We start from the raw sequence: 27,858 nt of genomic DNA on the forward strand, positions 1-27,858 counted from the left end.
TCGGTTAACAAAGAAATATGCGTTAAAATTCAAATGGGTCAGAATATCAACTTATATAAAAAAAATGTTCAAGTTTAAATAGCAAAAAACAGTTAATGGCAAACAAGGTTTTCCTCTTCAGATTAATCTTTAATCGACAGGTTATCTCTTAATAATTTACTAAATAAATAAATAAAATCAAAGATTAGGTGATTAGTTAGACGGTAATGATGATTTTGTCATTATTATCCGGTGTTCCTTAGCGAAAGAAAGGTGTAATTTCAATTTTTAAGCCTGAGTCTAAACCCAATTATGTTGTAAAGATAGAAGAACTGTCCCCCAAACCACTCAGAGCCAATTCTAATATTTACTTATGTTCCTTTTGTACAATTTTCAGGAAAAAAATAGAATTTATCTTCTGTTCTCTAGAGCGCGCTATTTTTAAAAAATGTTCGACAAAATCAGTTAACCTACATGTGTCTCTACATATTACATACATTTACATATTGTTTTTTTGGTAGTGTGTATTTTTGGTATTTTTCTGTGGGGTTTCTGTGCTTATATTGAGCCCCAAAAATGAGGAGAGAGAAGAGAGGATCTGCTGACCTAATCCTAATCCGGCTATTAAATTTCATAAGGTATATTCAATAATATACGATATCAAAACACCCATACGCATGTTTCTCACAACATGGGAATTTTCGCCCGCAACAATGAATCCAACCCAACATTAGAAATATACCGTTGGAAACATAGTTTGTATGCACCAGCAACATGCTGCGAATACTAAGCAGCACTGTTCCCCAACATTTTTCATGGAATAAGCAACATTTAGTACCCTTGGTGGGAAGGATGTCCTTGAGTTGAGAAAAGGCTGGAAATCATTGGCTATAATCACTAAAAAAATGTCTGTAAATCTGCGTTTTAGAGATATCTTAAGACATTTTTCAGAATATAAAAACATTAGGGCATTATTATGCTTGGGAGAAGCTTTGATAACGAAATGTTTATATTAAATAATGGAAACAGGGTACACAAAGGACACACCACTGGGTGGCCAGCAACAAATTGTCAAATAACAAAACATTCTAAAAACTTTCCCTTTCAGCTAAATCGTTATTTTTGTAAACAATCCTATAAAAGATGTCACGAAGAATAGGCCAATATTGCGGCGAATGTATTGTACAATCGTCGAAAATTGTAGTTCCACGGCTGAGAGTCTAAGTTGGATGGCAATATTAAACAGAATATTAAAATCAAGTGAATTGTCATTAGCCGAGAGCGATTAACCTTCTGTTGACCAATGGGAGTTTGAGTGTAAACTAAGAAATGAATGAAACTTAAAGAATTTTAACGCAGTTTAGCTGAATGAAACGGTGCCCCTTCGAATTTATTCGTAAACAGGGTGGATGGGTGGCTACAATAAACATTTACACGCTGTTTTCGCGAATTTGGACCAAGTGGTTACCTATTTAAAAGGGGGCCTTCAGTGTTTTAAGTTTGAACAGTCAATCGGAATGGGCCATGCCATTAAATACCAATAACAAAAATCAGCAACTCTAAATATGTAAATCATGAGTAGTAAAGTGTAGTTACAATGTAGAATACCATCACATTTTTTTAAACCTTATTTGTTTAAACCACAAAACATATAATACAGTAACACAAAAATAGTAGTTATAGTAAACTTTATTATAGAGAATTGACTCTTCAATCGAATAAAAGTATAGTTTCATGTCTAAGAATCCCTCCTTTCTGGTAATATTAAACGGAATATCAAAATGTAGAAAAGGTGGTTTGTATTCGGTATATTTACGGTATATTTTAAAAATCTCACCATGTATTTCGGTGTATTTTTTTAGTGTTGCGCGGGGTCTGTTGTTTAACAAAATCTACAGCCACACTCAAAAAAAAAATTCGAAGCAAAAAGACGCGTCGCGCGTCGAAATGTGAGTTCCTGTGTGTGTGTGTGTGTTGGTGCGCTAAAGTGCAGCTGTCGCTTAAAACAAATAAAACCGCACAATTTCCATATAAAACGCCATTGCAAAACGCAGCTTGCCAGCAATATAGTCGGTAGTCGGGATCCATGTCCCAGTGCGAGTGCGAGAAAACATCGAGAGCCGGAGGCGAAAAGCAAGCGCGACAAGAAACAAGAAATGCATGTAGAATAATTTTAACGCCCAAAAGTCGCCGGCCTGTCGCCGACGCTGCCGTCGTCGCCGCCGCTTGTTGAAACAAATGCAACGAAAGACGTGCATTTCGGTGAAAATTTAGTTGTATTTGCACAAATGCAGTGCTGACAAAGTGAAACAAGAGAATAAAAAACCATATTCGTGTGTAAAACGTGCGAAAAACTGCCTCGAAATATAGAGAGCGCAGAACAGTGCACACAAAAGAAGGACAGAGAGAAAGGAGAGATGGAATGATGGCCGCGTATACCTGCTTTGCTTCGAAAAAAAAAATGAAACCGAATTTAGAGTAACCAGCCGGCTCTGCTCCTGCTGCATTCTTCGGAATGCAAACTGGTTAAAGTTTCATTTCCAGACACTGCCACGGCTACGTAACGCTATTTTTCCGCTAAATCGTCCGCCCTTCCACCCCTGCAATGCTACCAGTCCCCGTACCGTCCGTCCGTGCGGCTGACATGGCTTAAGAAACTGTGTGGCCATATTTTTTCTTCTCTTGCGCTCTTCCCTTTTGAAACTCTTCGTTGTGCTTGTGTGTGCTGTTCTCGCCGCCTCCGTTTTGTGCCGCACTTCTAAGATAAAGAGCGCGCGTCTCTCGAGATAAATGCGAAAAATATTGTATCTCAATGGCCGCAGTGTTAAGATTCAACGAAAACGTATTCATTTTGTGTTTGTTTTGCTCTACAGAAAAGTGTGTATTAAAAAACCTCAGCAATAGCCCCCTCAATACGACAAGAAACCCCTAACGGCAAAACCGCAAGTTGAATTGAGTGAGAAATATAGAGAGAGAGTGAAAACAGCGCAACAATGTCGGAAGAAGTAGATCGCAACGATCCCGAGCTGAAATACCTTTCGGTGGAACGGAACCAATACAATGATCCGGCCACACAGGCCGAATGGACACAGAAGCGTCTGGTCTGGGTGCCCCACGAGAATCAGGTGAGCTCCATAGAAGACCCTTTGCCCTATCATCATGCAGTTCCTTCTTCTCTCCTGCTTTCACCTGAAGCGACCTGAAAAACCTGTAGAGCTCGGCCAGCATTGGCGTTGGCGTTGCCGCTGGCTTCGTTTAGTCTTGCTCAGTTCTTGACCAGTTGTTGAGCTGCTGTCCCAGTTCACAGCTCCAGCCTTTTGGGGAATAGTTTTGAGCTGATAATTTTGGAAAAATGTTACTGGAGTTATTTTAAGCCGATTAGGCCAGGCAGCAGAAACAGGCGAAAACGGGGCGCATACATAAAATTGTTCGTGCCATAACGATATGGTTTTGGGAACCACGCCCGAAACACGGAATTACCTGACATAAAACCTATTGATAGAAGCCCCGAAGCCCGAAGCAAACTAATCAATTTGCGCAGTGTTTCGTTTTTCCCTTCTCTGGGGCTGGGCCTTATCGCACTCTCGATGGTTCCGAGTCATCGCCGTTCGCCGTGGAAATGAATCATACCTCATTCATTCATTCCATTTTGATTTCATTTAGCCGGGTCTACTTCTTTGAATTTAGCATTACTTTCGCGCTGCGGTGATAAAATTGAGTAAACATCCGTCAAAGAAATCCAACACACTAAATGCTCCTCCCTTTGCTGATTCATTCATTTCTCTGCTGAAATACTCATCAGCGTTAAAAGATGCCACAGTTCTTCTTCAGGTTGGTCAAAATCCAAATCAATTTGCCGCTAAAAGGGTTTTGCACAACATTTCATTTCCCAATTTGCATATCCAGCCACTCTCTGACTCACTCACGCCTAACAAAAGAGAACGAAAGAGCGGGAGAGCAGGGCCAGGGATCCAGCGATCCATCGAGAGCGAGGCAAAACAAGTTTTTAATCTCGGTCCCTGTATGTGTGTTGAGATATGCTCTGCATGTGTGTGTGTCGAGTGTGAGTGCTGCCGCCAGCGAACAGTCGCTTAAGGCGAAGGAAGAGTATGTACACATGTGTATCAAAGAAACGATCGTTTATAAGATATACGTATTTTCGTACGCAAATTTACTAATCTATGTAAAGTAATATTAATAATTTTTTACGAGGTGTATCTCTGATGAAAATCAAAATCCAAATCGTTTTGCTTGAGATCTATGCGATTGCGAAATCTTCGTCGGGTGGTTATTGGCAGAGTAGCACATGTGTGTGCGTGCGAGAGAGAGATGATAACAAGTCAACAAACCAAACGGTTCTGCTCTTGTGTCTCTTTGAATTGTTATGCTAATTCTGCCTCACATCTTTCTTCGCAGTTCTTTCTTTTATTGGTGGTGGGAGATGAGAAAGAGATGTTTTCTTTCAGGTGTCATTCAACTGCATTCCTTAGTTTTATTCCCAAGTAATAAACGGAGAAAATTAGCAGCTACGTTTGTTTTAAGTTACTTGAATTGCTTTATTTGGCCGAGATAATGCTCAGCAGGAAGAGGGCAATGAATGGGGATGGGAAGATAGGGCCATAGAATGGTAGCGTTTTTTGGGTGACTTCCATTTAATAAAAAAGGCACTGAAAAACAAAGAAAAACGAGCAAACAACTCCACATTTTTTAGTAATTACGCGTTCACTTAAACAGACATTTACTTTACAATGGAATCTAAAATGGAAAAAACAAAGATAAAGTCAAGAAATAAACACACAAAAAAAATAAATAAAAAAAAGAACGAGCCGAACGGCACGGCTTCGCGAACGGTCGATTGTCATGACTTGTCAGTCAGTCATTCAGTCGAATGGACGGACGGACGGATGGACAGAAAGACACATGAGACGGAGGCAAAGAAATGTTAAGAAATTTGCATATGTTCGGCCCAGCCACAAGCTGTTGCCCCACTGGAATGTCCAACTACAGATACTGCGACAGATACAGTTCTGGCAAACACTCGAGCGCTTAACGGGAACGGACTCGGCCAAAAGGGTATTCGCCAATTGTGTCAACAAGCAGTTCGTTCAGCCCCGGTTCGTTTTCGCAACTTTTTTTGGGTTTGCCTGACAGCAAATATGTTGGCAGTATCCCCCATATGGATATCCATCTATTTACTTTTAGATTTACATACATACATACAATGAAACTTATTGTTTAGGCTCGTTCACGTTTGTTTACTGATCGGAGATAGTTTTTGTGGTCATGTGCTAGGGATCTGTCGCATGAATTTCATGGTGATTCACTAGCCAGTACGGGGATAGCTTTCACAGTGAATTCCTATGAATATGAATCCAGGGGACCATTTGCAAACGTTCTTAACTCATATTTTTACCAATTCCAGGTTATTTCATTGTCGTCAATTTCCCCTATCAGTCTCTCATTATCAGCTATTCCATAAATTGAGAGCCTTCCAGTAAAACCAAATATCTTTCCATATTTTTAGCCAAATTGAAGTCGGGCTTAACCTTCGTCATAACCAAAGAATCGAATCGATTGTTTCCACAGTCCGTGGCAGATCATAAAGGGGTCTCCGCTTATACACACACACGCACATATATATATATATATATATATATGTATATACAAACAATTTTACATATACACCCACACTCCGCATACACACAAAAATGTACACACGGTCAGAATATCGTTTGTTGTCTTACTTATATTTATAACCGCCACAAACCACTTTGGAGTTTGTGTCTCCCTCTCTTAAACTCTCTCTCTTTCACTCTTCCACTCTTTCTGTGCTGGTGGAGATGTCTTGTACTCTGTTGTTTTTTTTCGGTTACGCCAACGACAAACGTAGCCAGCTTTCGGCTTTCGTCCGTCGTCTGGTTTACGGTCAACGAACCTGTGACTCGTATCACGTATATGTAATATACATTTCTTACCCTCTCTCAACCATCTCTATCTGTCTCTCTCTCTAAGTGTCTCTCTCTGCATATGCGTCGATCGATTAAATGAAATGAATAAAATAAAAGAATAACAAATTATTATGGGCCTCTGTTCCAGTCCCATGCCCCAAGTCTTTTTCCCCATCTATCTTCTTTTCAGACTTTAAGCCTGTATGACACTTGCTGCAAGCTCCTCTGACTAATTAGATTGATTCATTTATAGCAGGGCTCGGCACCGATACAATTAACGAGCCGTTTTTGGAACATTTCACTATATTGGTATTGGTACAATTCACTGTAATACACGTGTACGTGAGCGGCAGCGCCTTGTCCTATGCCCTTTAGATAGGGCCGTGCCGAGCCCTGATTTATAGTAATCGCAAAACGGTACTTGGTTAAAATACAACAGAATGCTCCAAAACAGCTGATCTCATAAAAAAGTGACATTTAATGATCAATGACTGTGTTGTGAGACAGCTCTTTTATATAATAAAAACAATAATTAAAATGGCTTACAAACTGTTTCAAAGTAATGTCATACAGGCTTGAGTCTCGGCTTCACAGAGTGAGGTAGAGAGAGAGGGAGAGCATTTTCAGGAATGCGACAGAGAGAACGCGTTTTGGGTATCAAAATGTAAACAAAAGATATTGGCGAAAACCAGACGTTTCTTCCACCGAGTAAATAATGAGAACAGATATAGATCGGCTATACATATGTAAGTGAAGAGAAGTATGTGTGTCTGTTTACTAGCTACTTTTGGGACCTACAGAAGGTTCAAGGTTGCATCATCCGCATTCTGGGCAAGCGAAACATTTTAATATTCAAACTTTCAGATCACGGCTTAGGGGAGCTGCTCCCATATCTTTGGGTCTCCTCCTTCTTCATCTCACGCTTCTGTGGGTCTACCCACTCCTCCTTCCTTCCTTCCTTCTCGCCTACGTAACGATAGGTGTTTGATATTTCTTCTTTGGTTTTGCTTCACTGAATACCTGGAATGCCAAAAAGAGAGAATGAGAGATAGATGATGCCGTTGAAAGAGAGAATTCAAGACTGATGACCTCACATGCTATGCTTCAACTCCCTCTGCCTTCATCTCTGTCTGTACGTTTGCCAATTTCTATGGCTCCATAACTCCAATACTTCTTCCATCGGGAATTTCACACTCTCCCCACCTCCCAGCGATTATCATGAGTCATAAACGAACTCCGAACAATGTTACAGCATTTTGTTCTTGCCTGATTTTCTGGTATGGTAAATGCTGTCCGCTGTAGTGTGTCCAAACTGTCAATTGGCCAACGTTTTTTATGTGCTAATGTTTTGCACAAGTGACAGCCCACAAAATAGACAAACGACATCTCCACACACGGCAGCTAAACGGAGTTTTTGCTCACGGAGAAGGGAACAAATTGGGGAAAATATAAAAGAGTATCCACCTATTATTATTGTGTACAGTATGCATACTTGTTTTTACTTTTCAAGCTGACGATTTCTCCAATATCAGAGAATCTATTCGTTTAATCGATGATTATTTTATTTGTCTTGTTGTAGAATCGATTTTCAAGGGTTTACTACACAAAAGTGAACAGAAGGTCTTAAAAAAGTGTTTAATGCTGGTTTTTTCTGATTAATTACAATGTACAACGAGCACCGGTTCCTAAAACAAACCCTGTAAATGATAACAATGTTGATCTTCAGGCGTTTCCTTCGATTAGTGCTTTAGTTAAATAGTCTCATTATACCCTTAGGATCGTGCTGCCCTGCAAACATCAGAAATTATTCATCATATTCGCTTGGATGGGTTGTAAGTGGACTAGGGATAACGACTTTCTTATGACTGTTTATCTTCTGGGCCGGAAAAGCACTAAGATAACACAGCAAAATGGAAAGAGCGGTAGAAGAGAGAGTGAGAAAGAGAGAAATAAAGCAGGGTGAGCGGGTTTTTCCGAATCCGATCGTTGGGGCGTGTGCGTGTTTAACTTAATGGAGCCGGTCGTCTGGGATGTGTTGCAGATGCTCTTGCATTCTCTTCTCTCCCTCTAGTTTTCCCTCTCTTTTACTGTGCTTATTGTTGTTGTTTTTATAATGCATTTCACTTGAGTTCTAATTGAAGCAACAGCGGCAGCAGCTACTTAATCTGCAATGCCTGCATAGGTTGTATATTTTCGTTTTATTCCATTTCTGCAAGTAGAGTGAGAAATTCCTGAAAAGTTCATTGAGTGAATCACAATCAGCCCCGTTGTTTCCCATCCAACGCAGATTGCTCATCTGCATGAACCAGAACTAGTTCAATCGACACTCATTAAGACGCTACGCATTTCACTTAAAAATGAGTCAGTTCGTAACGGAACAAGGTGAAATGATTAAGATTCTCTCTCTCTCACGAGTTTCGTTTTTGGGGTCTGTTCGTCAAGCGGTGACAGTCGCGTACACCTACACACACTCATTGGATAAAAGTAGACTTGGATAACTTTCTGAAGAGAAAAATCTAGCCTCACCTTGTACAAACACACTTTGGTACAGCCAAGCAAACAGAGCCTTGAACTTGTGTGAGTTGGAGGAGGGGGGAAAGAGAGCAGCTACAGACAGACAGTTGCATCTGCCTCCCGTTGTTCTTGGTGTCGACGATGTTTTGTTTTTGTCTGCTTTCGCCACTTGAACGGGTGCAGTTTTTGTTGCTGTCGCCTTCTGCTTGGCACTTGTGAGAGATGCAGATAGAGTGAGTGGGAGTCGGAGAGGGAGACTGAGTGAAAGAGCTCTTCTTATGTTGGCGCTTGACTCATGCTGCGCTGCCAACGCGAGACAAGAGATGCACTCAAAGGCAGCAGTAGCAGCAGAACTTACGCTACATTGTTGTTACTTTTATCGCCTACCCGCTGAGATAAAGCAGTGCACACACATACTCATGTACCCTCCTCATACACCAAAGAACATTTTGATTTGCATATTTTTTTTCCTGGAAACAGAACCGTTAAAGTTCAAGTGTGACTAATCGAATGGACATTTTTTCTTGTCTCCATCTTTGCAGGGCTTCGTGGCCGCCAGTATTAAGCGGGAACATGGCGACGAGGTCGAGGTGGAACTGGCCGAGACCGGTAAGAGGGTCATGATCCTGCGCGACGACATACAGAAGATGAATCCGCCAAAATTCGACAAAGTCGAGGACATGGCCGAGCTGACGTGCCTCAACGAGGCCTCCGTGCTGCACAACATCAAAGACAGATACTACTCTGGCTTGATCTATGTAAGTATTACACTATATTATGTATAAATATCGCATAGGTTATCGCTAGCTTATTCCCCTGTCGTTTCTCAAAAATGTTTCTAAAATGGAGCTCCTTCCCTTCACATTGTATTTGTGTTTGAAGAATTGAAAGTTCCGCAGCTGCTTGCAATATGACGACGACAGGCACCATGAGGCTAATGGTGATGATGATACGACTCTAAGTAAACAGAAACAACATACATACGTATGTTCAATCCCTATCCCTCTCAAACTTTTCTGGAATTATTGAAAATCGAAACTCTGTCCTCAACCCAGCCGGTTCGTCTCGTTCTTGGTATTTGCTTGAAAGCATCGCAAATATTTGACACAAAAATACTTGAATCATTCGATTGCAAACTCTACCATGTTCTCCCCCTCTCACATCCGCACTCAATTGTTATGCCAAAAGCGTTTTTTGGGCAAAATTAAAATTTGCTGAAAACAGAAAGCCTGCAAATCAGAGATTCATGGAGCGCATATGAATAGGGAGGGAGGCTATAAATTCAAGTCTTCGTTTGTTGCTTCTCTCTCCCCCTATTTTTTCGTTATATAAATCATTGAATTAGCTGCCTCAATTGCATCTTCAATTAATATCGATTTATCTGATCACATAAATTAGCCCCGAAAGGGGGGAGGAGTGTCTGCAACATTTTTGAGAACTGCTTGCTAATCAACTACTTACACTTGCATAATTTGTTCTGCTCTATTCCGTACAAATAGTTTTAAAATGCATTAAGTATGGTTGTCTTTCAGTCTCTGTCAACCCCTCCCTGGGTCATTATAGCCCCTTGCACACATAATTTAGAGATCTTCTCTGTCTCAAGGCTGAGCTCTGGCAACATGTTGCTGGCTTATGTTGATAAACTGCTTGATTTGAGCGGGGCTCTCTCTCTATCTGTTTATGCCTTCTCTTTCGCTGGCCATGTGGCAGCTTCGTTTGCGGCTAGGTTGTTTTTTGTTTTCTAATAAATTATGTGCCGCTTTTTACATACACATTTATGTGCCTGTTGCTTATCTTACTCTTCCCTTCTCTCCCTTTCGTTCTCTCTGTATCTGTCTCTCTTTCTGGGTTGGGAGTTTTAATTTAATGCCCAAACGGTTGTTTTTGCTGCTTTTTGATGTGGGCGCGAACTGCTTTAAATTTGTTTAGATTGTTGTTGCTGCTGTTGTTGGGCCACGCTTCAGCGCACTTTCAGGCTGCTGCTGCTCTCTTATACCCTACATAAAGAGTATTTCGGGTTTGGCCAGGCGCTTTGTATTTTGATCTAAAATCTGATGGCAATATCAATTCTCCTTTTCTATCAGTGCACGTTTGTTGAATTTCCTTATACGAATGACCGTAAGATGTAACATAACAATTATAATATTAATGAGTATCAACAACTTCGCTGCTAAAAGCTAGTCATCACTGCTTGTTTTGTTTGTGCTGTCAGCGAACTGCTGTGTGCCCGCTTACAATTTACACAATCATGCCACGCACTTTGTTTCGCCTAACTCTTGCTCTCTTTTCCTTTTCCTCTTCCTCTGCCCCTATCTCTTTCGGCCTGTCCCATTTAATTTGCTTGCCAATTGTTGCTGACGTGTTTTAGGCCGCTAACTTGTTGCATGGCCCCCACTGCGGTAAAGAAAGAAAGAAAATAAGAGCACGGGAAGCACTGAGTGACACAGAAGGAGAGTGAAAGAGAGTGCAAGGGGAGGGGGAACAGAGGCGCTGCGTTTAACGGCATAATTATTCTAATATGTTGACATTTCATTTGATTTTTAAAATTTCATTTAAATTAATTCGACTGGCAGCTGCCTCTGACTTTCTGACTGCCGGTAGCTTGTAGCTTAATTAATATGCGTCGGCAGGCAGGCAGGCTAGAAAAAAAAGATTATTACACTCACACACACACGCACACATTTGCATGGATACAGTATGCAAATCAAAGTGCATACTGCACCTCTACTGCAACAACAGCAAGAGCAAGAGCAACAACTGCAACTGCAACAAATATGGCCAATTTGTTGGACATGAAATTTTTTGCATCGAATTGATTTGGGCGGGTAAAAAGTTGTGTCAGCAGCCCACCAGAGGGCAGTGGCAGGAACAGGGGCGGGAAAATGGGGGACCGAAGACCTCCCACAGTCCAGCCCCCATGTCAAGTTCCTTCCTCCGCCGCCCGTTCCTTCATCCGACAATTAGTTTCAACCGATTGCAAATGAAATAGGCTTTGAAATATTTTCCACAACAAATTTCAGTGTTCTTCATTTAATTTTTGTACTCTCTCGGAGGGTATTAATCTCTCAATATCAACCAGCTGGCTATTCCTGATATTTATTAGTCGTTGAAATTTGATTGAAGAGAAACATAGAAATATTATAATGTAAGTACCGCAGACAGGATTTCCCTGTAAGGGTATCAAAAGATTCGGCCATCTTGGATACGCCTTTATGCTACCATTTTCTTGCAATTAATTGATTTATGTCCATCGGGTGACTGGGTGCAATTGCTCGACTACTGAAGCATCGACTGCAGAAGCGCAGAAAATTGCAGTTTACATTCGGAATCGCTTTGGTTTCGGCCCATCCCATGCGTTGTCAGATAAATATAATTGCACTTGACGATGCCTTCCCCCAGCGACAGGGAAAATGACGTTGGTGCCTTGGCAACTGTTGCAGGGTTGTTCCACCTCCTGGCCCTCATCCTCCTCCTCATATGATTGCTCATTCTCTATCCCTATTCCGATCCTATTCCATTCAGCTCTAACTATCTTTGAGATACGCTAATTGAAATGGCAAACGCAGGCGACTCAGAGCCGAAGCAAACCGAATCTTGTGTGGCATTTTAATATGGGAATTCTGTCACATAATTTGCTTTGCCAGATTTAAAATTTTAGCCACGAGCGAGTGCAAATATGCCACATGCTGAGGCACATAGACAGCGGCAGAGCGCCGGTGCCGCTGGCTGCTGCGTCTGTGGCCACATGAGGCATGCATTTTGTGGCAAATAAATTATGTTTCTCGCATATCAGCAGAACAATTTGTTCGTAAACTATTGGCACTAATAGTTTGCCCCTGCAACATGTGGGGGATGAATGGTTGGGGGGTGGGCGTAAATGGGCTGGGGTGTGGATGGGGGTAGGGGTGTAGGCAAAGGTGTCTTCGAGCACGTAATTAACATGAAAGACGCCGCCGTCTGTTTTGTTTGTTTGTTTGCTTTCGCTGGCTGCTGCCCTTGTTTGCTTGTCTGTGCCCCTCGATATGCTCTGCTTGCAACACGTTCGAACACACAAATAATAAAAAGCTTGTGACCACAAAAGGAATGAAGCAGAGACTAAAATGGTTTCCACGCTAAATGCCTGACAAATCCGGCAAATGCTTTCCATGGGACTAAATGGTTTCGTTTTTCGGTTTATACATATAATCCTACATCTCTCTATCTGCCACCCTCTGTAAGCATATAATTGCCGACAAATTCTCCTGCCTATAGCTAGAGTGAGATGCAACACTATTCGAACTGCTTTCATCTTAGAATGTTCAACTGCTTGTGCTTTGATGTTAACTGCTTGCAGCGCAAGCCCCAGTTCTGGACACACAATTCCTCACCCAAAGCTTATTCTTATTCTCTCCCTCTGCCTATGTGAGCTTAGCTCAATTGATAAACATTTCACGTTTACCTGTGCGCTGACTCGCCTTTGTCACCTCTCCTTCCCCATACACGTATAATCACCTCTCCTCCCCGTAATATAAATAAATCTCGCTGTAATTTAATTGCTTCTGTCGACGTTGCTGTGGCTGGTCGCAGCTTGGTTGAGATTTACATAAATTTTATGATTTTGACTTATCCGCCGTCCATATAAGGCCCAAGATAATGGCAGGTCCCGCAGGTTCCATTGATTGATGATGGTCAGTGGCTGCCTGCCTGTATCATTCATCAGGATAATGACTCAGTGCAGCAGCAAAAAAATGAAGTGCCTCGAAAGCGTGTGGAGAGTCGAGATCCCAGATCTGAGGGTAAACATTGCCGTCACGAGTGACGGCCACTTCTAAACGTTTGCCAAAAAAAGCGAAGAAACAACAGAAATAAAAAAACAACCGATTTCTTATGCCATTTTTGGATGCCTGACACACACACACATGTACACAAACACATCTATGGATACCAAAGCAAGGTTACTGATTGCCGAGACGTGATTTTGTTGTTTCTTCCAAGAGGCTCTCATAACTATGTGAATGAGTCAGTAGCCCACTCTCTGCTCTGTCCGCTGCTCCTCCGCTCAAAAAGAGATTTTTGGGAAATTTACTTGGGGCCTGTACTTTCCATTTCAATCTTTATCTGTCCAAATGGGTGTGAGTGTGGGTTGTTTCCTCCTCCTCCTTCCCTTGTTAAGTTTATTTTTTTGCTTTCTTATTTTATGTTTGCTGGATATTTAAATGATACAACAAATAGCAAAAAGCCGCATACTTAGTGCCCACGCCTCAGTCGCAGTCATAGTTATGTAGGCTGATAGATACCAGCGGATACAGATACAGCCATAGATACAGATACAGCAGCGGATACAGATACAGACACGGAGAGGCACAGGGAGTTACAGATACATGCGTTTGCTGTTTATGGTGCTGGCCAACTTTAAAGCACATGTCTTGCTTCAAGCCCATGTAGTCTCTGTGTGTGCGTGTGATAGAGTTTGGGCAACACTAACTAGGCCACTGAACATCAGCCGCCGCCGGCTGCTGCCGTTCGTCGTTAGCCCCATGGGTTCTACAGCTCCAGCGACCAACATATGCCACTCATGCCACATGATGACATGCCATCGAAATGACTTGAACACTTTGCTAAAAACTTTCAGCCTGACACATAATGTGTCAAACAACAAACCTATACTAGAGGATCGATTGTAATGAACGCCCTAACATAAAACTAGATCTATATTCTGACAATATGAGCAAAGGTTATAAATGGCTAAAGCACAGGTAGGATATCTTGTATTACCACAATACCAATGCCAAACATATATTGTAATGAAGTGGGAGAATTTCCTTATCAACCGGATTCTAATCATGTGTTAAATCTACAGTACATACCCATAAGATTAGAATTACTATTACTATTATTATTATTATTAATTATTTCTATATTCTCTTTCCTTTTCCAGACATATTCCGGTCTCTTCTGCGTGGTGGTCAATCCGTATAAGAAGCTGCCCATCTACACCGAAAAGATCATGGAACGGTATAAGGGTATAAAGCGACACGAAGTGCCACCGCATGTGTTTGCAATAACGGATAGTGCCTATAGAAACATGCTGGGTGGTAAGTACTTGCTCTTCCTATATGTAACTCATCTGACACACATTTTTGTGTATGGAATGCAATAAGTAAAGTATATACTTTAGCATTATCAGCTCTCTTCTCTCGCTGCATATTTGCCATTTTTGGCGTGTTTGCTATCGAAATTCCATTCCATACCCGCCGCATAAACAAGCGAAAAATTGTGCTCAACAAAAGTTAAGATTAGATAAAAGGTCGTCTCTCTGTTCACCTTTTATTTTTCCACGAGTTGCGTGAGTTTTCAGCTGCATGTCTCATTGTGTGTGAAACTCCACCTACTTTTGTTGCACTCCATTTCCCGACTGTGTAAATCCCTGGATGAATCATCTTGACTTTCTTCTAATCGACGGCCCCCCACAAAAACTGGTTTACCTTTTTCAGCCTGCTGCAACTTTTGCAGCCTGCTGCTGGGTTTTGGCTGCATCAGTGATTTTCGATGGTTTTGCATGTCCGTTTCAAGCGTAACGTCTCGCCGGTGGGATGACTCACAGCAATTCCCCTGCTCTGACTCTGACTCCAAACTGGAGGCATACCTCTCTTTGTATATTAGTAGTATGTGTGTGTGTGTGTGTGTGTGTGTGTGTGTGTGTCTCCCTGTCTGAGTTTTGGTTAACTAATATTGCGTATACGTGTCATTACCATATTTGGATCTAAAAACTTAACTTTGCTTCAGCTCGGATTCGAGTTTTGCTTGTGTGCTTGCCCCGATCCCGATCCCCGTCATCATCATCATCATCGTCGTTGCCGTCGTCGCAATCTTTGTTGAAATGTTCAAACAAATCGTCACCTCACTACGGACCTCACCATATTTGACGGTTAATAAATTTCTGCTTTATGCACATTTACTGGATTGTTTTCCTTTTTTCATTTTTAATTTTCTGTGAGAATTTACCTCACAGTATCAATGGCGGGAAGGCCCTCCCATACCTTTAGGGTGTGGCAGTATCTTTTGATTTATTTCGCTGTATTTTTATAATCTCCACCCATTTTCCTGCATTGCCACCATTCCTCTGGTGACTCCATTGCCCAGAAACACGCACCACAAATGCAGGGACGTGTCCCAGAGATTAGGGGGATTGAAGTTGGGGAACTGGACACACAAACACACCCACGCCGCTGTCTCAAGGCAATCGCAAATCTCTCAACTCTGGACAAACTGGCAATTGTTATGGCATTCCATTTCCATTCCACGCGAGAAGCCATTCCATATTTTATGCTGCAGCCCAATGCCCAGTGCCCAATGTCAAAGGAGTGTTGTGGCTCTTGTTCATGATCAAATGACACGCCTTGACATTGAAAGTGTGGATATATATTTTTCTTACATAAAACTCGTTTTAAGTAAAGGCCAAGTCGTTGAAGTAAACAAAATGATTTAAAGAGAAATTCAATTCAGTCAACTAACAGATTTATGAGTATTTGAAATTGCTTAAACAAAATATATAAAAATGCAATAAATATGCCTATAATTCAAAGAATGGAAATAAACAAACAATCTTCAGCAGATATGCACTTTGAATTTTTCCAAAGAATGATTTTAATTGAGAAATAAATTGCCCCCTAATCTATATCAATAATGAGAATCATAATAAAAGTATACACCCATACAAAAATGGCGCCGATTCGTGCCCATTCCTACACTCCCTGCTGTTCAGCTGCCACATTTGTATGGCTCTCTTTCGCGCTGAATGATCTTCGCTGTTGCATAAGCAATGCATAGATACATCCATCTATCTACAAACCCAGTATCTATCGTATGTGTGTCGACTTTGCTGGAGTTGTTCAACTATAAAATTCATCTCAACCCAAAGATATACAAAAAATAAAAATAAAGAGCTTGACGAAAAATTCCCATAAAATGAAGTTAGCTGAGATATATAAATTTCGATCCATCTATGGTTAGATATGTATGTATATGTATTTATACGTTGCACGGCGATCGACCGACCGACCGGCTTTGGCCATAATAATAAATAAGTACGGGGTCGTTATGTGGAAGCTGCGTCGCAATGTACGTATCTGACTCTGACTCTGACTCTGTTGCTGTTTCTGTTTCGGTTTCTGTCTGTATTTTGTGGTTAGCTAAAATATTGTGGATCGTATGACAAGGCTGTGCTCTGGGGTATGAGAGATATTGGGGTGCAGTGCAAATCTAGTTCGAACGATTCTAGACGGCATCACTGGCGCCATATCAATAGCGGGGCAAAAGCAATTTACTGCCATGCCGATGATGTTCGGTGATTGTACCAGTACGTATCTCTCGGATACGCAACTGTTTTTTGTTTTCATTTTCAATTGATGTATGTTTTATTTTATGCCCCTCCCTCCTTCTTTCCCCCGCTCTTCATTTTATTTTTGTTGCTGTTTTCTTTTGTTTTTGCTCATATGAATTTGGGTCAACAGAAAGTTTAAGCTGAGCTTGCAATTTTTTCCTTCAACATTTTTTTAAAGATTTTAATTTCATTTTTTGTTTTGTCAGCAGCCAAATTGTTGCTTTAATGAAGTGTGTCACTCATGAAATCCCCATCCCCCTCTCCGACTCTTACTCTTAAATCGAACTTATGTATGTTTAACCCCCCTTTTCCCCCTCTATTCTCTCTGCAGATCGCGAAGACCAATCGATTTTGTGTACTGGCGAATCGGGTGCTGGCAAAACGGAGAACACCAAGAAGGTCATCCAATTTCTGGCCTATGTGGCAGCCTCCAAGCCCAAGGGCTCCGGTGCGGTAAGTACACGAAAGAACCCTCGTAGACTCAAGCAAAATAAGATAAATGATTCCAAAGCAGAAACGAATGCAAAATTGTAATTACACTTGTGGAAATTATCGAGAATATGATAGTCCACAACTAATGGAAGAGCAGAGAAAATGCTCATCAAAAGTCTTGATCAAGGCAGATATCATTCTAAGAATGTGTTCCAGTTGGAAGTTTTTCCCTCAGTGTATCATCTGTTTGGTGTTAAATGTGGGGGAGATATGTTCTCCCTCTATTCGTAGATACAGTCCCGTTTTGGCTTGGATATGTTTGCTTATAAAATTCTTATTAAACTCACATTAATGACACGCAAGCTGCTCTCAACAATTGTTATTGTTTGCCAGTGCAATTAATTAGAGAGAACGTTCAAGGGAGATGCATACAGTCATACATTCACTTATACTTACGAGTATATTTATACACAAATACATACAGATAAGTACATATGTATCTATCTATCTAGTATAGTTGTTGGAGTCGGCAAATTATCTTTAATACGCCCTCGCAAACATGACTTCTTATGTGGGTGCTGTGCTGCAAATCAATTTACAATTTTAATGTAACATTTTTTAACCCCCGCTACCTGTTTTGTGTCTTAAGTTAACGAAATCAAATTATCTATCGAAAAATAGTCAGAGAGGCTACAAAATTGGAATTAAAAGATTAAAGTGTGGTAGTTCAAAACCGAAAACTTTAAATCTTCAGCTATGACGGTGATGGATGCTGCCCAAAGGGTTGGATTCTTTGATGATCCATGGGTTGACTGGTTATTTTGGAATAATTGGATGATTCGTTGGTTGCTCAGTTGCCTGCTCGGTGGGGGGGACTAAGTCAGAAGGGGGGGAGAGCACACTTCATTAATCAACTGAAGCCCTGCTGCCACAAATAAGTTGCTGACAAATTTTTGTCATTTACAGCAATAAAATAAACACCATAAAATACAAAAACAGAAGCGAAACGAAATTGAATTGCAGCAGCAGAGCAGTCGGAAGAGGAGGAGGAGTCGGCGATGAAAGGGGAGGGGCAATTGATAAAAATTGAAAATTAAATCACTCGAATTGCGACATTCAATGGGGTTTTTTTTGTGTCTTCTCCTTTTGTGGCATGGCAACTGTTGCTATTAATGATGGTGGTGGTGGCGCCCCAGTTCGTGCTTCTTCTGTGTGTGGTGCAGCTTCTGTTGGCTTTGGTTCTGGTTCATAACCATAATTGGGGGCAAAAGCAAACAAATATCTGTATGTGTATACAATATTCGTGTTTCTCTTTTGGGCATACACGCAGTCAATCCTTTTCGGCACAAAAAACAAGCTGCTCTTGAGCTTTAAACACACTTTTCATTATGTTTTATGCGTTTACTGCCTGCCTTATATGAGCCTGATGCTGGAGGCTACCGCTGCTGGGAACGTGATAAGCTGCAAACAGACTTAAGGCATTTATATTGGTCTCATCCTAAACACAATCAAGCGAGGTCTCTAAAGAACCATGGCACGAGAGGAGATATCTTGACTGCTGCGAGTAGTTTCTTCAAAAAGTGAATTGCAAACAAATGTTTGTGTAGCTGGTAATAATAATTGTGATTAAAACTCCCATAAATAGACGCTGATGAAGGTAAACGACTACGATTGAATCATCAGTTGTATCGAAGGGAACTCATTCGTTTTCATTCGTTCGTTTGATTAGAAATTAGTTCAGACTTACACTACACCGGTGTGTCTGTGTCAACAACACGATATTTACCAGGTGGTAAGAGGTTTCCTTATCAGGCACCCTTGATAAGAGATACCAAGAACTACAACCTGGAGGGAAAAACAGAATTAATAACAATACTTTGAGCACAACTTTGCATTCGTTCTGCGGAATTTATCTATATTTCGTATTCGGTTTTTTGCACTGCCATTTCTTGGGCAAAATATGACATATATTTGCTATCTATATACACTTTTGATTTATTTATTGATATTCTTTATTTTCATGTCCTACTACACACACACACACAAACACAAAACAAACACACACCTATAAATACACGCACACACATACAACACAACACAAAACACACTCGTTGTACATTTGGACTTTGGTTGTTGTGTCTTCACTACACTGAACTTTGTACTCGAATTATCCCTACATACCGATATCGATATATATATATATATATATATGTTGTACATTCCTATATGGTATGGTGTATATATATTTTGATGCAACCAAACAACCGAAAAACACCCGAATACCCGAACAATCAACCACACACCAATAAAAAACCAAAACCCAAAACAGGTGCCGAATCCTGCCATTCTGATTGTAAGTATTTCCAAATCCAAATCCAAGACGAAACGAAAGGTGGAAGAAATGGATACCATATTAACCCATATGTTATGTTACGTTTAACAATCTTTTAATGTTTAATAATTTATATAATTTGTAACCCTTTTTGCTGTCCCAAAAAATTCCCACTTTCTATTTGTTTTAACATTGACATTATCCGTGTATTCCACGGATAGCCCAGCTCCATAAAATTGACTAAAATAAGGACGAAAACTGACATGGTTTTCCCTCTTATTCTTTTAATTTGATATACTTTTATGTTTGTTTGTGTGTTTTGCTTATGCAGTCCCACAAATGTTCCAAAGTGTGAAACTGCTCTTTGCTCTGTTTTCCCGCCATAATCCCCATTTAATCGTATACATTATTTCCCTATGTTAATATCCAATTGGTATCTGCTGCTCAAGACCCACACAATCATCTATTCAAAATCATCTCTCTGATCTGCTCTCTTGCCCCAAATTCCATGCCACTCCATTTGCCTACGCATTTTTAGAGTAGTCAAGAGGCATTTTCGGTAAAGTATGCTCCACTACTGTACACAACCATTCTGCATACATGTGAATAATGTGAATATAAGATTTTCAGTTGTAGATTTAGATACATATGTATGATTTTGAGGCTAGTCGTCACTTGTTGTACCCTTAATCCCATAGTCCCACAACCTACCCAAACACTCCTGAATAATTGCAGAACTTTTCGGTGATAACGAAGAAATATGTAACCGTCAAGATAATGGGCCACGATAATGATCAAAATCAATATAAATATCCAAGGAATGTCTATGTAGAGATGGAGAGTAACAGGAATGATCCTGAGGTAAAAGTGGAACCCGCCGGAGTCGTCGCCGAACGTCACCAAAGCTGTAGAGCAGATTTGATTTGTGCCGCGTCCAATGTATTCGTAGTGTAGCTATTGCCGTTGTATTTCGTAGATTAATCCTTACATTTTGACTGTAAAATTGATAGTGTTTGCATGTGGTTTGAGTTGTCCATTGTCCATTGTCTATTTGCATGTATTTTATGTGTAGTTTGTGTGTTTTTGTTGCTAACCCTAGACACCATTTCATAACTGAAGTACCTGTGCTAATCCTTTCCTCTTGTGTCTCCCGCTACTCAGGGTGAACTGGAGCAACAACTGCTGCAAGCGAATCCCATACTGGAGGCCTTTGGCAATGCCAAAACCGTCAAGAACGATAATTCATCGCGTTTCGTAAGTCACACACTGATAGATAATCCCCAAAGAGAGTGTCTCTAACTAATGTTTGTATTTCTTTTTGGCAGGGTAAATTCATCCGAATCAATTTCGATGCGTCTGGCTTCATTTCGGGTGCCAATATCGAGACGTATCTGCTGGAGAAGTCGCGTGCCATCCGTCAAGCAAAGGACGAACGTACATTCCACATCTTCTATCAGTTGCTGGCGGGCGCCTCGCCGGAGCAGCGCGAGAAGTTCATACTCGATGATGTCAAGTCGTATGCATTCCTGTCCAACGGCAGCCTGCCGGTGCCTGGTGTGGATGACTATGCCGAGTTCCAGGCCACCGTCAAGTCGATGAACATCATGGGCATGACCTCGGAGGACTTCAATTCGATATTCCGGATCGTGAGCGCTGTCCTGCTGTTCGGAAGCATGAAGTTCCGACAGGAGCGCAACAACGACCAGGCCACGCTGCCCGACAACACGGTGGCCCAGAAGATTGCCCATCTGCTCGGCCTGAGTGTGACGGACATGTCGCGGGCGTTCCTCACGCCGCGCATCAAGGTGGGCCGCGACTTTGTCACCAAGGCCCAGACGAAGGAGCAGGTGGAGTTTGCTGTGGAGGCCATTGCCAAGGCCTGCTACGAGCGCATGTTCAAGTGGCTGGTGAATCGCATCAATCGCTCGCTGGACCGCACCAAGCGGCAGGGAGCCTCATTCATCGGCATTCTCGACATGGCCGGCTTTGAGATCTTCGAGCTGAATTCGTTCGAGCAGCTGTGCATCAACTACACGAACGAGAAGCTGCAGCAGCTGTTCAACCACACCATGTTCATTCTGGAGCAGGAGGAGTACCAGCGCGAGGGCATCGAGTGGAAGTTCATTGACTTTGGGCTCGATCTGCAGCCCACCATCGATCTGATCGACAAGCCCGGCGGCATCATGGCGCTGCTCGACGAGGAGTGCTGGTTCCCCAAGGCCACCGACAAGTCGTTTGTCGACAAACTCGTATCGGCACACTCGATGCATCCGAAGTTCATGAAGACCGACTTCCGGGGCGTGGCCGACTTCGCCATCGTCCACTATGCCGGACGGGTGGACTATTCGGCGACCAAGTGGCTGATGAAGAACATGGATCCGCTTAACGAGAACATTGTGTCGCTGCTGCAGGGCTCTCAGGATCCGTTTGTGGTGAACATCTGGAAGGATGCGGAGATCGTTGGCATGGCACAGCAGGCCCTAACCGACACCCAGTTCGGGGCACGCACCCGCAAGGGCATGTTCCGCACCGTGTCCCACCTGTACAAGGAGCAGCTGGCGAAGCTGATGGACACGCTGCGCAACACGAATCCCAATTTCGTGCGCTGTATCATACCGAACCACGAGAAGCGGGCGGGCAAGATCGATGCCCCCCTGGTGCTCGACCAGTTGCGTTGCAACGGCGTCCTCGAGGGCATCCGCATCTGCCGCCAAGGCTTCCCCAATCGCATACCCTTCCAGGAGTTCCGCCAACGGTACGAGCTGCTCACACCGAACGTCATCGCCAAGGGCTTCATGGACGGCAAGAAGGCGTGCGAGAGGATGATCCAGGCGCTGGAACTCGACTCGAATCTGTATCGAGTCGGTCAGTCGAAGATCTTCTTCCGCGCCGGCGTCCTCGCCCATCTCGAGGAGGAGCGTGACTTCAAGATCTCCGACCTGATCGTGAACTTCCAGGCCTTCTGTCGCGGCTTCCTCGCCCGGCGCAACTACCAGAAGCGGCTCCAGCAGTTGAACGCCATCCGCATTATTCAGCGTAATTGCGCCGCCTACCTCAAGCTCCGCAACTGGCAGTGGTGGCGCCTGTACACCAAGGTCAAGCCCCTGCTGGAGGTCACAAAGCAGGAGGAGAAGCTCGTCCAGAAGGAGGATGAGCTGAAGCAGGTGCGCGAGAAGCTCGACACGCTGGCCAAGAACACGCAGGAATACGAGCGCAAGTACCAGCAGGCGCTGGTGGAGAAGACCACCCTGGCCGAGCAGCTGCAGGCGGAGATTGAGCTGTGTGCCGAGGCGGAGGAGTCGCGCTCCCGTCTGATGGCCCGCAAACAGGAGCTCGAGGACATGATGCAGGAGCTGGAGACGCGTGTCGAGGAGGAGGAGGAGCGTGTACTGGCTCTGGGCGGTGAGAAGAAGAAACTCGAGTTGCACATCCAAGATCTGGAGGAGCAGCTGGAAGAGGAGGAGGCGGCGCGCCAGAAGCTGCAGCTGGAGAAGGTTCAGCTGGATGGCAAAATTAAGAAGCACGAGGAGGATCTCGCTCTCACCGATGACCAGAACCAGAAGTTACTCAAGGAGAAGAAGCTGCTCGAAGAGCGGGCCAACGATCTCTCGCAAACGCTCGCCGAGGAGGAGGAGAAGGCCAAGCATCTGGCCAAACTGAAGGTCAAGCATGAGGCCACCATCGCCGAGCTAGAAGAGCGCATGCACAAGGATCAGCAGCAGCGCCAGGAGACGGACCGCACCAAGCGTAAGATCGAAACCGAGGTCGCGGATCTCAGGGAGCAGCTGAACGAGCGACGCACCCAAGTGGAAGAGATGAGGGCACAGATGGTGAAGCGCGAGGAGGAGCTCACCCAGACACTGATGCGTATCGACGAGGAGTCAGCCAGCAAGGCCACCGCTCAGAAGGCGCAACGTGAACTCGAATCGCAGCTCGCCGAGATCCAGGAGGATCTTGAGGCCGAGAAGGCGGCCCGCGCCAAGGCCGAGAAGGTGCGTCGCGACCTCAGCGAGGAGCTTGAAGCACTCAAGAACGAGCTTCTCGACTCCCTGGACACTACAGCAGGTAAGCAGCAGAAAAGAGTCCAGCCAGTAAGTAAACCATAATAAACCATGTTCCGTCTCGATTCGTCTCTCTTAGCCCAACAGGAATTGCGCTCCAAGCGCGAACAGGAGCTTGCCACGCTGAAAAAGTCGCTCGAGGAGGAGGGTGTGAACCACGAGAGCGTCCTTGCCGATATGCGGCACAAGCACTCGCAGGAGCTGAACGGCATCAACGATCAGTTGGAGAACCTGCGCAAGGCCAAGTCGGTGCTGGAAAAGGCCAAGGGCACGCTGGAGGCGGAGAACGCTGATCTGGCCACCGAATTGCGCAGCGTCAACAGCTCCCGGCAGGAGAACGATCGCCGACGCAAGCAGGCCGAATCCCAAATCGCAGAGCTTCAAGTGAGTGAAAAAAGAAGGATTGAGGAGATTTATGAGACAGAATCATTAATCATTTTTCTCTTCTTGCAGGTTAAACTGGCCGAGATTGAACGCGCCCGTTCGGAGCTGCAGGAGAAGTGCACAAAGCTGCAGCAGGAGGCGGAGAATATTACCAATCAGCTGGAGGAGGCTGAGCTGAAGGCATCGGCGGCCGTCAAGTCGGCCAGCAATATGGAGTCGCAGTTGACGGAAGCGCAGCAGCAGCTGGAGGAGGAGACACGCCAGAAGCTGGGCCTCAGCTCCAAGCTACGTCAGATCGAGTCCGAGAAGGAGGCGCTGCAGGAGCAGCTCGAGGAGGATGAGGAGGCCAAGCGTAACTTTGAGCGCAAACTGGCCGAGGTCACCGGGCAGATGCAGGAGATTAAGAAGAAGGCCGAGGAGGATGCCGACCTGGCCAAGGAGCTGGAGGAGGGCAAGAAGCGGCTCAACAAGGAACTCGAGGTTTTGGAGCGACAGGTGAAGGAGCTGATTGCCCAGAACGATCGTCTGGACAAGAGCAAAAAGAAGATCCAGTCGGAGCTGGAGGATGCCACCATCGAACTGGAGACGCAACGCACGAAGGTAGGAGGTCTCAGACCACATGGTTCACATGGAACTCCCTTTCTAATTCACATCACCCAATCATAAATAGGTGCTCGAACTCGAGAAGAAACAGAAGAACTTTGACAAGATCCTCGCCGAGGAGAAAGCCATATCAGAGCAGATCGCACAGGAGCGCGATACTGCGGAGCGTGAGGCGCGCGAGAAGGAGACCAAGGTGCTGTCGGTGTCCCGCGAGCTGGACGAGGCCTTCGACAAGATCGAGGATCTCGAGAACAAGCGCAAGACCCTCCAGAACGAGCTTGACGACCTGGCCAACTCCCAAGGAACCGCCGACAAGAACGTTCACGAGCTTGAGAAGGCGAAGCGCGCCCTGGAGTCGCAGCTGGCCGAGCTGAAAGCACAAAACGAGGAGCTCGAGGATGATCTCCAGCTGACGGAGGATGCCAAGCTGCGTCTCGAGGTCAATATGCAGGCCCTGCGTTCCCAGTTTGAGCGTGATCTGCTGGCCAAGGAGGAGGGTGCGGAGGAGAAGCGACGTGGACTGGTGAAGCAATTGCGCGATCTTGAGGCGGAGCTCGATGAGGAGCGCAAGCAGCGCACTGCAGCCGTGGCGTCGAAGAAGAAGCTGGAGGGTGACCTCAAGGAGATCGAGACTACGATGGAGATGCATAACAAGGTGAAGGAGGACGCTCTGAAGCATGCCAAGAAGCTGCAAGCACAAGTCAAGGATGCGCTTCGCGACGCCGAGGAGGCCAAGGCTGCCAAGGAGGAGCTGCAGGCGCTGAGCAAGGAGGCCGAGCGCAAGGTCAAGGCCCTGGAGGCAGAAGTATTACAATTGACCGAGGATCTGGCCAGCTCGGAGCGTGCACGACGGGCCGCCGAAACGGAGCGCGATGAACTTGCCGAAGAGATTGCCAACAGTTCCAGCAAGGGCTCGCTGATGGTCGACGAGAAGCGACGACTGGAGGCCCGCATTGCCACACTCGAGGAGGAGCTGGAGGAGGAGCAGTCCAATTCGGAGGTACTGCTCGACCGCAGCCGCAAGGCGCAGCTACAGATCGAGCAGCTGACCACCGAGCTAGCCAACGAGAAGTCCAACTCGCAGAAGAACGAGAATGGACGTGCTCTGCTCGAGCGCCAGAACAAGGAGCTGAAGGCCAAGCTGGCCGAGATCGAAACGGCACAGCGCACCAAGGTGAAGGCCACCATCGCCACACTCGAGGCAAAGATCGCCAATCTGGAGGAGCAGCTGGAGAACGAGGGCAAGGAGCGGCTGCTGCAGCAGAAGGCCAACCGAAAGATGGACAAGAAGATCAAGGAGCTGACGATGAACATCGAAGACGAGCGGAGACATGTCGACCAGCACAAGGAGCAAATGGATAAGGTAAGCAATCCCATCGAGAGGAAGTGGATATGGAATACCAAATGGTTTGTTTATTTGCTCCCACAGCTGAATAGCCGCATCAAACTGCTCAAGCGCAATCTGGACGAGACGGAGGAGGAGCTGCAGAAGGAGAAAACGCAGAAGCGCAAGTACCAGCGCGAGTGCGAGGACATGATTGAATCGCAGGAGGCCATGAACCGTGAGATCAACTCACTCAAAACTAAACTACGGTACGTGGTGATCCCTGTTGGACCGCGGCTATGTAGCTGAATGGGTGAAGGAAGTCTCTGTAGAGCCATATCTCTATCTCTCTTTCTCTGTGGGAATTCAGATTCTTCCATTATTGTTTTGACGTTTTTCTGTTTTGGTTTAAGCTCCATCCAAGTGGCCGAGACCGAAAAGGCCAAGGCGTATTCGCCCAAAAAGGATGCCGCACTCATTATGAATTGTGAGGGTCTGCATTAGGTTTCGAATCGTTTCGCTTCTTTCTCGTAGGCGCTGTAAGTGCTTCTGGCCAAGAATCATAGTCAGAATCCTCTCCTTCCCAATGAATGTGAACCAGAAACCAATCCAAACCAAAAGAAACCCTAGCAACCACACCCCTGTGTACTTCTCTCTCTGTCTCTCTCTCTCTCTCTGCATGTTAGGAACACACAATCAATCAAACAATCATTCAACAGTGCAAACTAATGCCGTTCAAACTCCTCTTTCAAATAGAATTTAGTTCGTGCACCCCGTCCTCTGTTTGTTACCTTTTTTTGTGTTGCCCCTGCATTGCACGTACTTTACATTTATATCTGACTAAACAGAGATACTAATCCTGCATTTTGAATGTCTCCATTCCCTTAGACGCACCGGCGGCATGGGCCTCAGCTCCAGCAGGCTCACGGGCACACCCTCATCAAAGCGCGGAGGAGGCGGCGGCGGTGGTGGCGGCGGCGGCGGTGACGACAGCTCATCGGTGCAGGATGAATCATTAGATGGCGAGGATTCGGGCAATTGACGCGTTAATTATTAGGTCAAGATCGAGAATAGGACGGAGAAGTGATGAAGAGAAGAGCAAAATAAACGATTATATTTAATGTTTCTTTTATATAATTTCTCTGTTATTTTTTATATAAACTATTATACATACTTAAATTAAAAACGTAAACCAACAAAACCAACATTTTTATAACGACAAAAACATAAATAATGAAACAAAAAAAAGCAAATGCAAAAACAATGTTGTAAAACACTCCAATTCCCCCTAAATTTATATAAAACAACCATAAACACATAAGAAACTTATTCCCCGCAACCCTCGAGTGGCTGCCAATCGGAGCACGCATCGAAAATAAAAACGACATTTATACAACACAAAGAGAAACAAACTCCCAGAAACTTAATAACTCTTCCTTCAGCATATAGAGTCCTCCACACAACCATGAGGGAAAACTCACTTACATACTTCCACATTGCAATCTTTACATACATACATAAATACCTAACATAGAACCCATAGCAATACGATGCAAAATATGTAATTCATGCATTTAACAACTAAAAACGGTTTTCAAAATGGAAACCTATCCGAAACAGAGCTGAGTAAAAACAAAATAATATCAAATGTTGAACAAGCAACTAATCTACGAATTTAATTTCGTTTTTGTTTAGAACTAAACAATAAAATTTGCTATATTATATACATACATGATTGTATACTTTTACGTAGTGGAAGTGTGCCTGCCAGATGTACTTCTTGGAAGGCGGAGGTCCCTTGCTCATCTTGCATGATCGTGAGAACAGCTGTCGATACCATCCACTTGGAATTTCATTGCATACTTTCAAGCATACATCTGTGAGAGCTTCAGCGTATGCGTGTGCGTAATTTTAGGGTA

General features: G+C 44.0%; 1 protein-coding gene across 1 annotated transcript; it reads left to right on the forward strand.

Moving 5' to 3' along the window:
- The first annotated feature begins 1,866 nt into the window (after positions 1 to 1,866).
- LOC117592417 (myosin heavy chain, non-muscle) lies at positions 1,867 to 27,566 on the forward strand. Its single transcript, XM_034286158.1, has 13 exons — positions 1,867 to 1,928; positions 2,853 to 3,104; positions 8,984 to 9,199; positions 14,359 to 14,515; positions 17,135 to 17,256; positions 19,565 to 19,588; positions 20,729 to 20,821; positions 20,893 to 23,632; positions 23,708 to 24,012; positions 24,082 to 24,612; positions 24,683 to 25,978; positions 26,045 to 26,208; positions 26,828 to 27,566. Exons 2-13 carry the CDS (start codon positions 2,973 to 2,975, stop codon positions 26,979 to 26,981), a joined length of 5,934 nt encoding a protein of 1,977 aa, XP_034142049.1. The 5' UTR covers positions 1,867 to 1,928; positions 2,853 to 2,972; the 3' UTR covers positions 26,982 to 27,566.
- Positions 27,567 to 27,858: the final 292 nt, after the last annotated feature.

This window comes from Drosophila guanche, unplaced genomic scaffold (genome assembly GCF_900245975.1).
Source record: "Drosophila guanche unplaced genomic scaffold, DGUA_6, whole genome shotgun sequence".
NCBI classification, from domain to species: Eukaryota; Metazoa; Arthropoda; class Insecta; order Diptera; family Drosophilidae; genus Drosophila; species Drosophila guanche.

Coding starts and splice junctions, on each gene's coding strand:
- LOC117592417 (XM_034286158.1), top strand. CDS start 2,973: ATGTCGGAAGAAGTAGATCGCAACGATCCCGAGCTGAAATACCTTTCG. Junction 3,105..8,983: donor GGGTGCCCCACGAGAATCAG/GTGAGCTCCATA, acceptor CCATCTTTGCAG/GGCTTCGTGGCCGCCAGTAT. Junction 14,516..17,134: donor CTATAGAAACATGCTGGGTG/GTAAGTACTTGC, acceptor TTCTCTCTGCAG/ATCGCGAAGACCAATCGATT.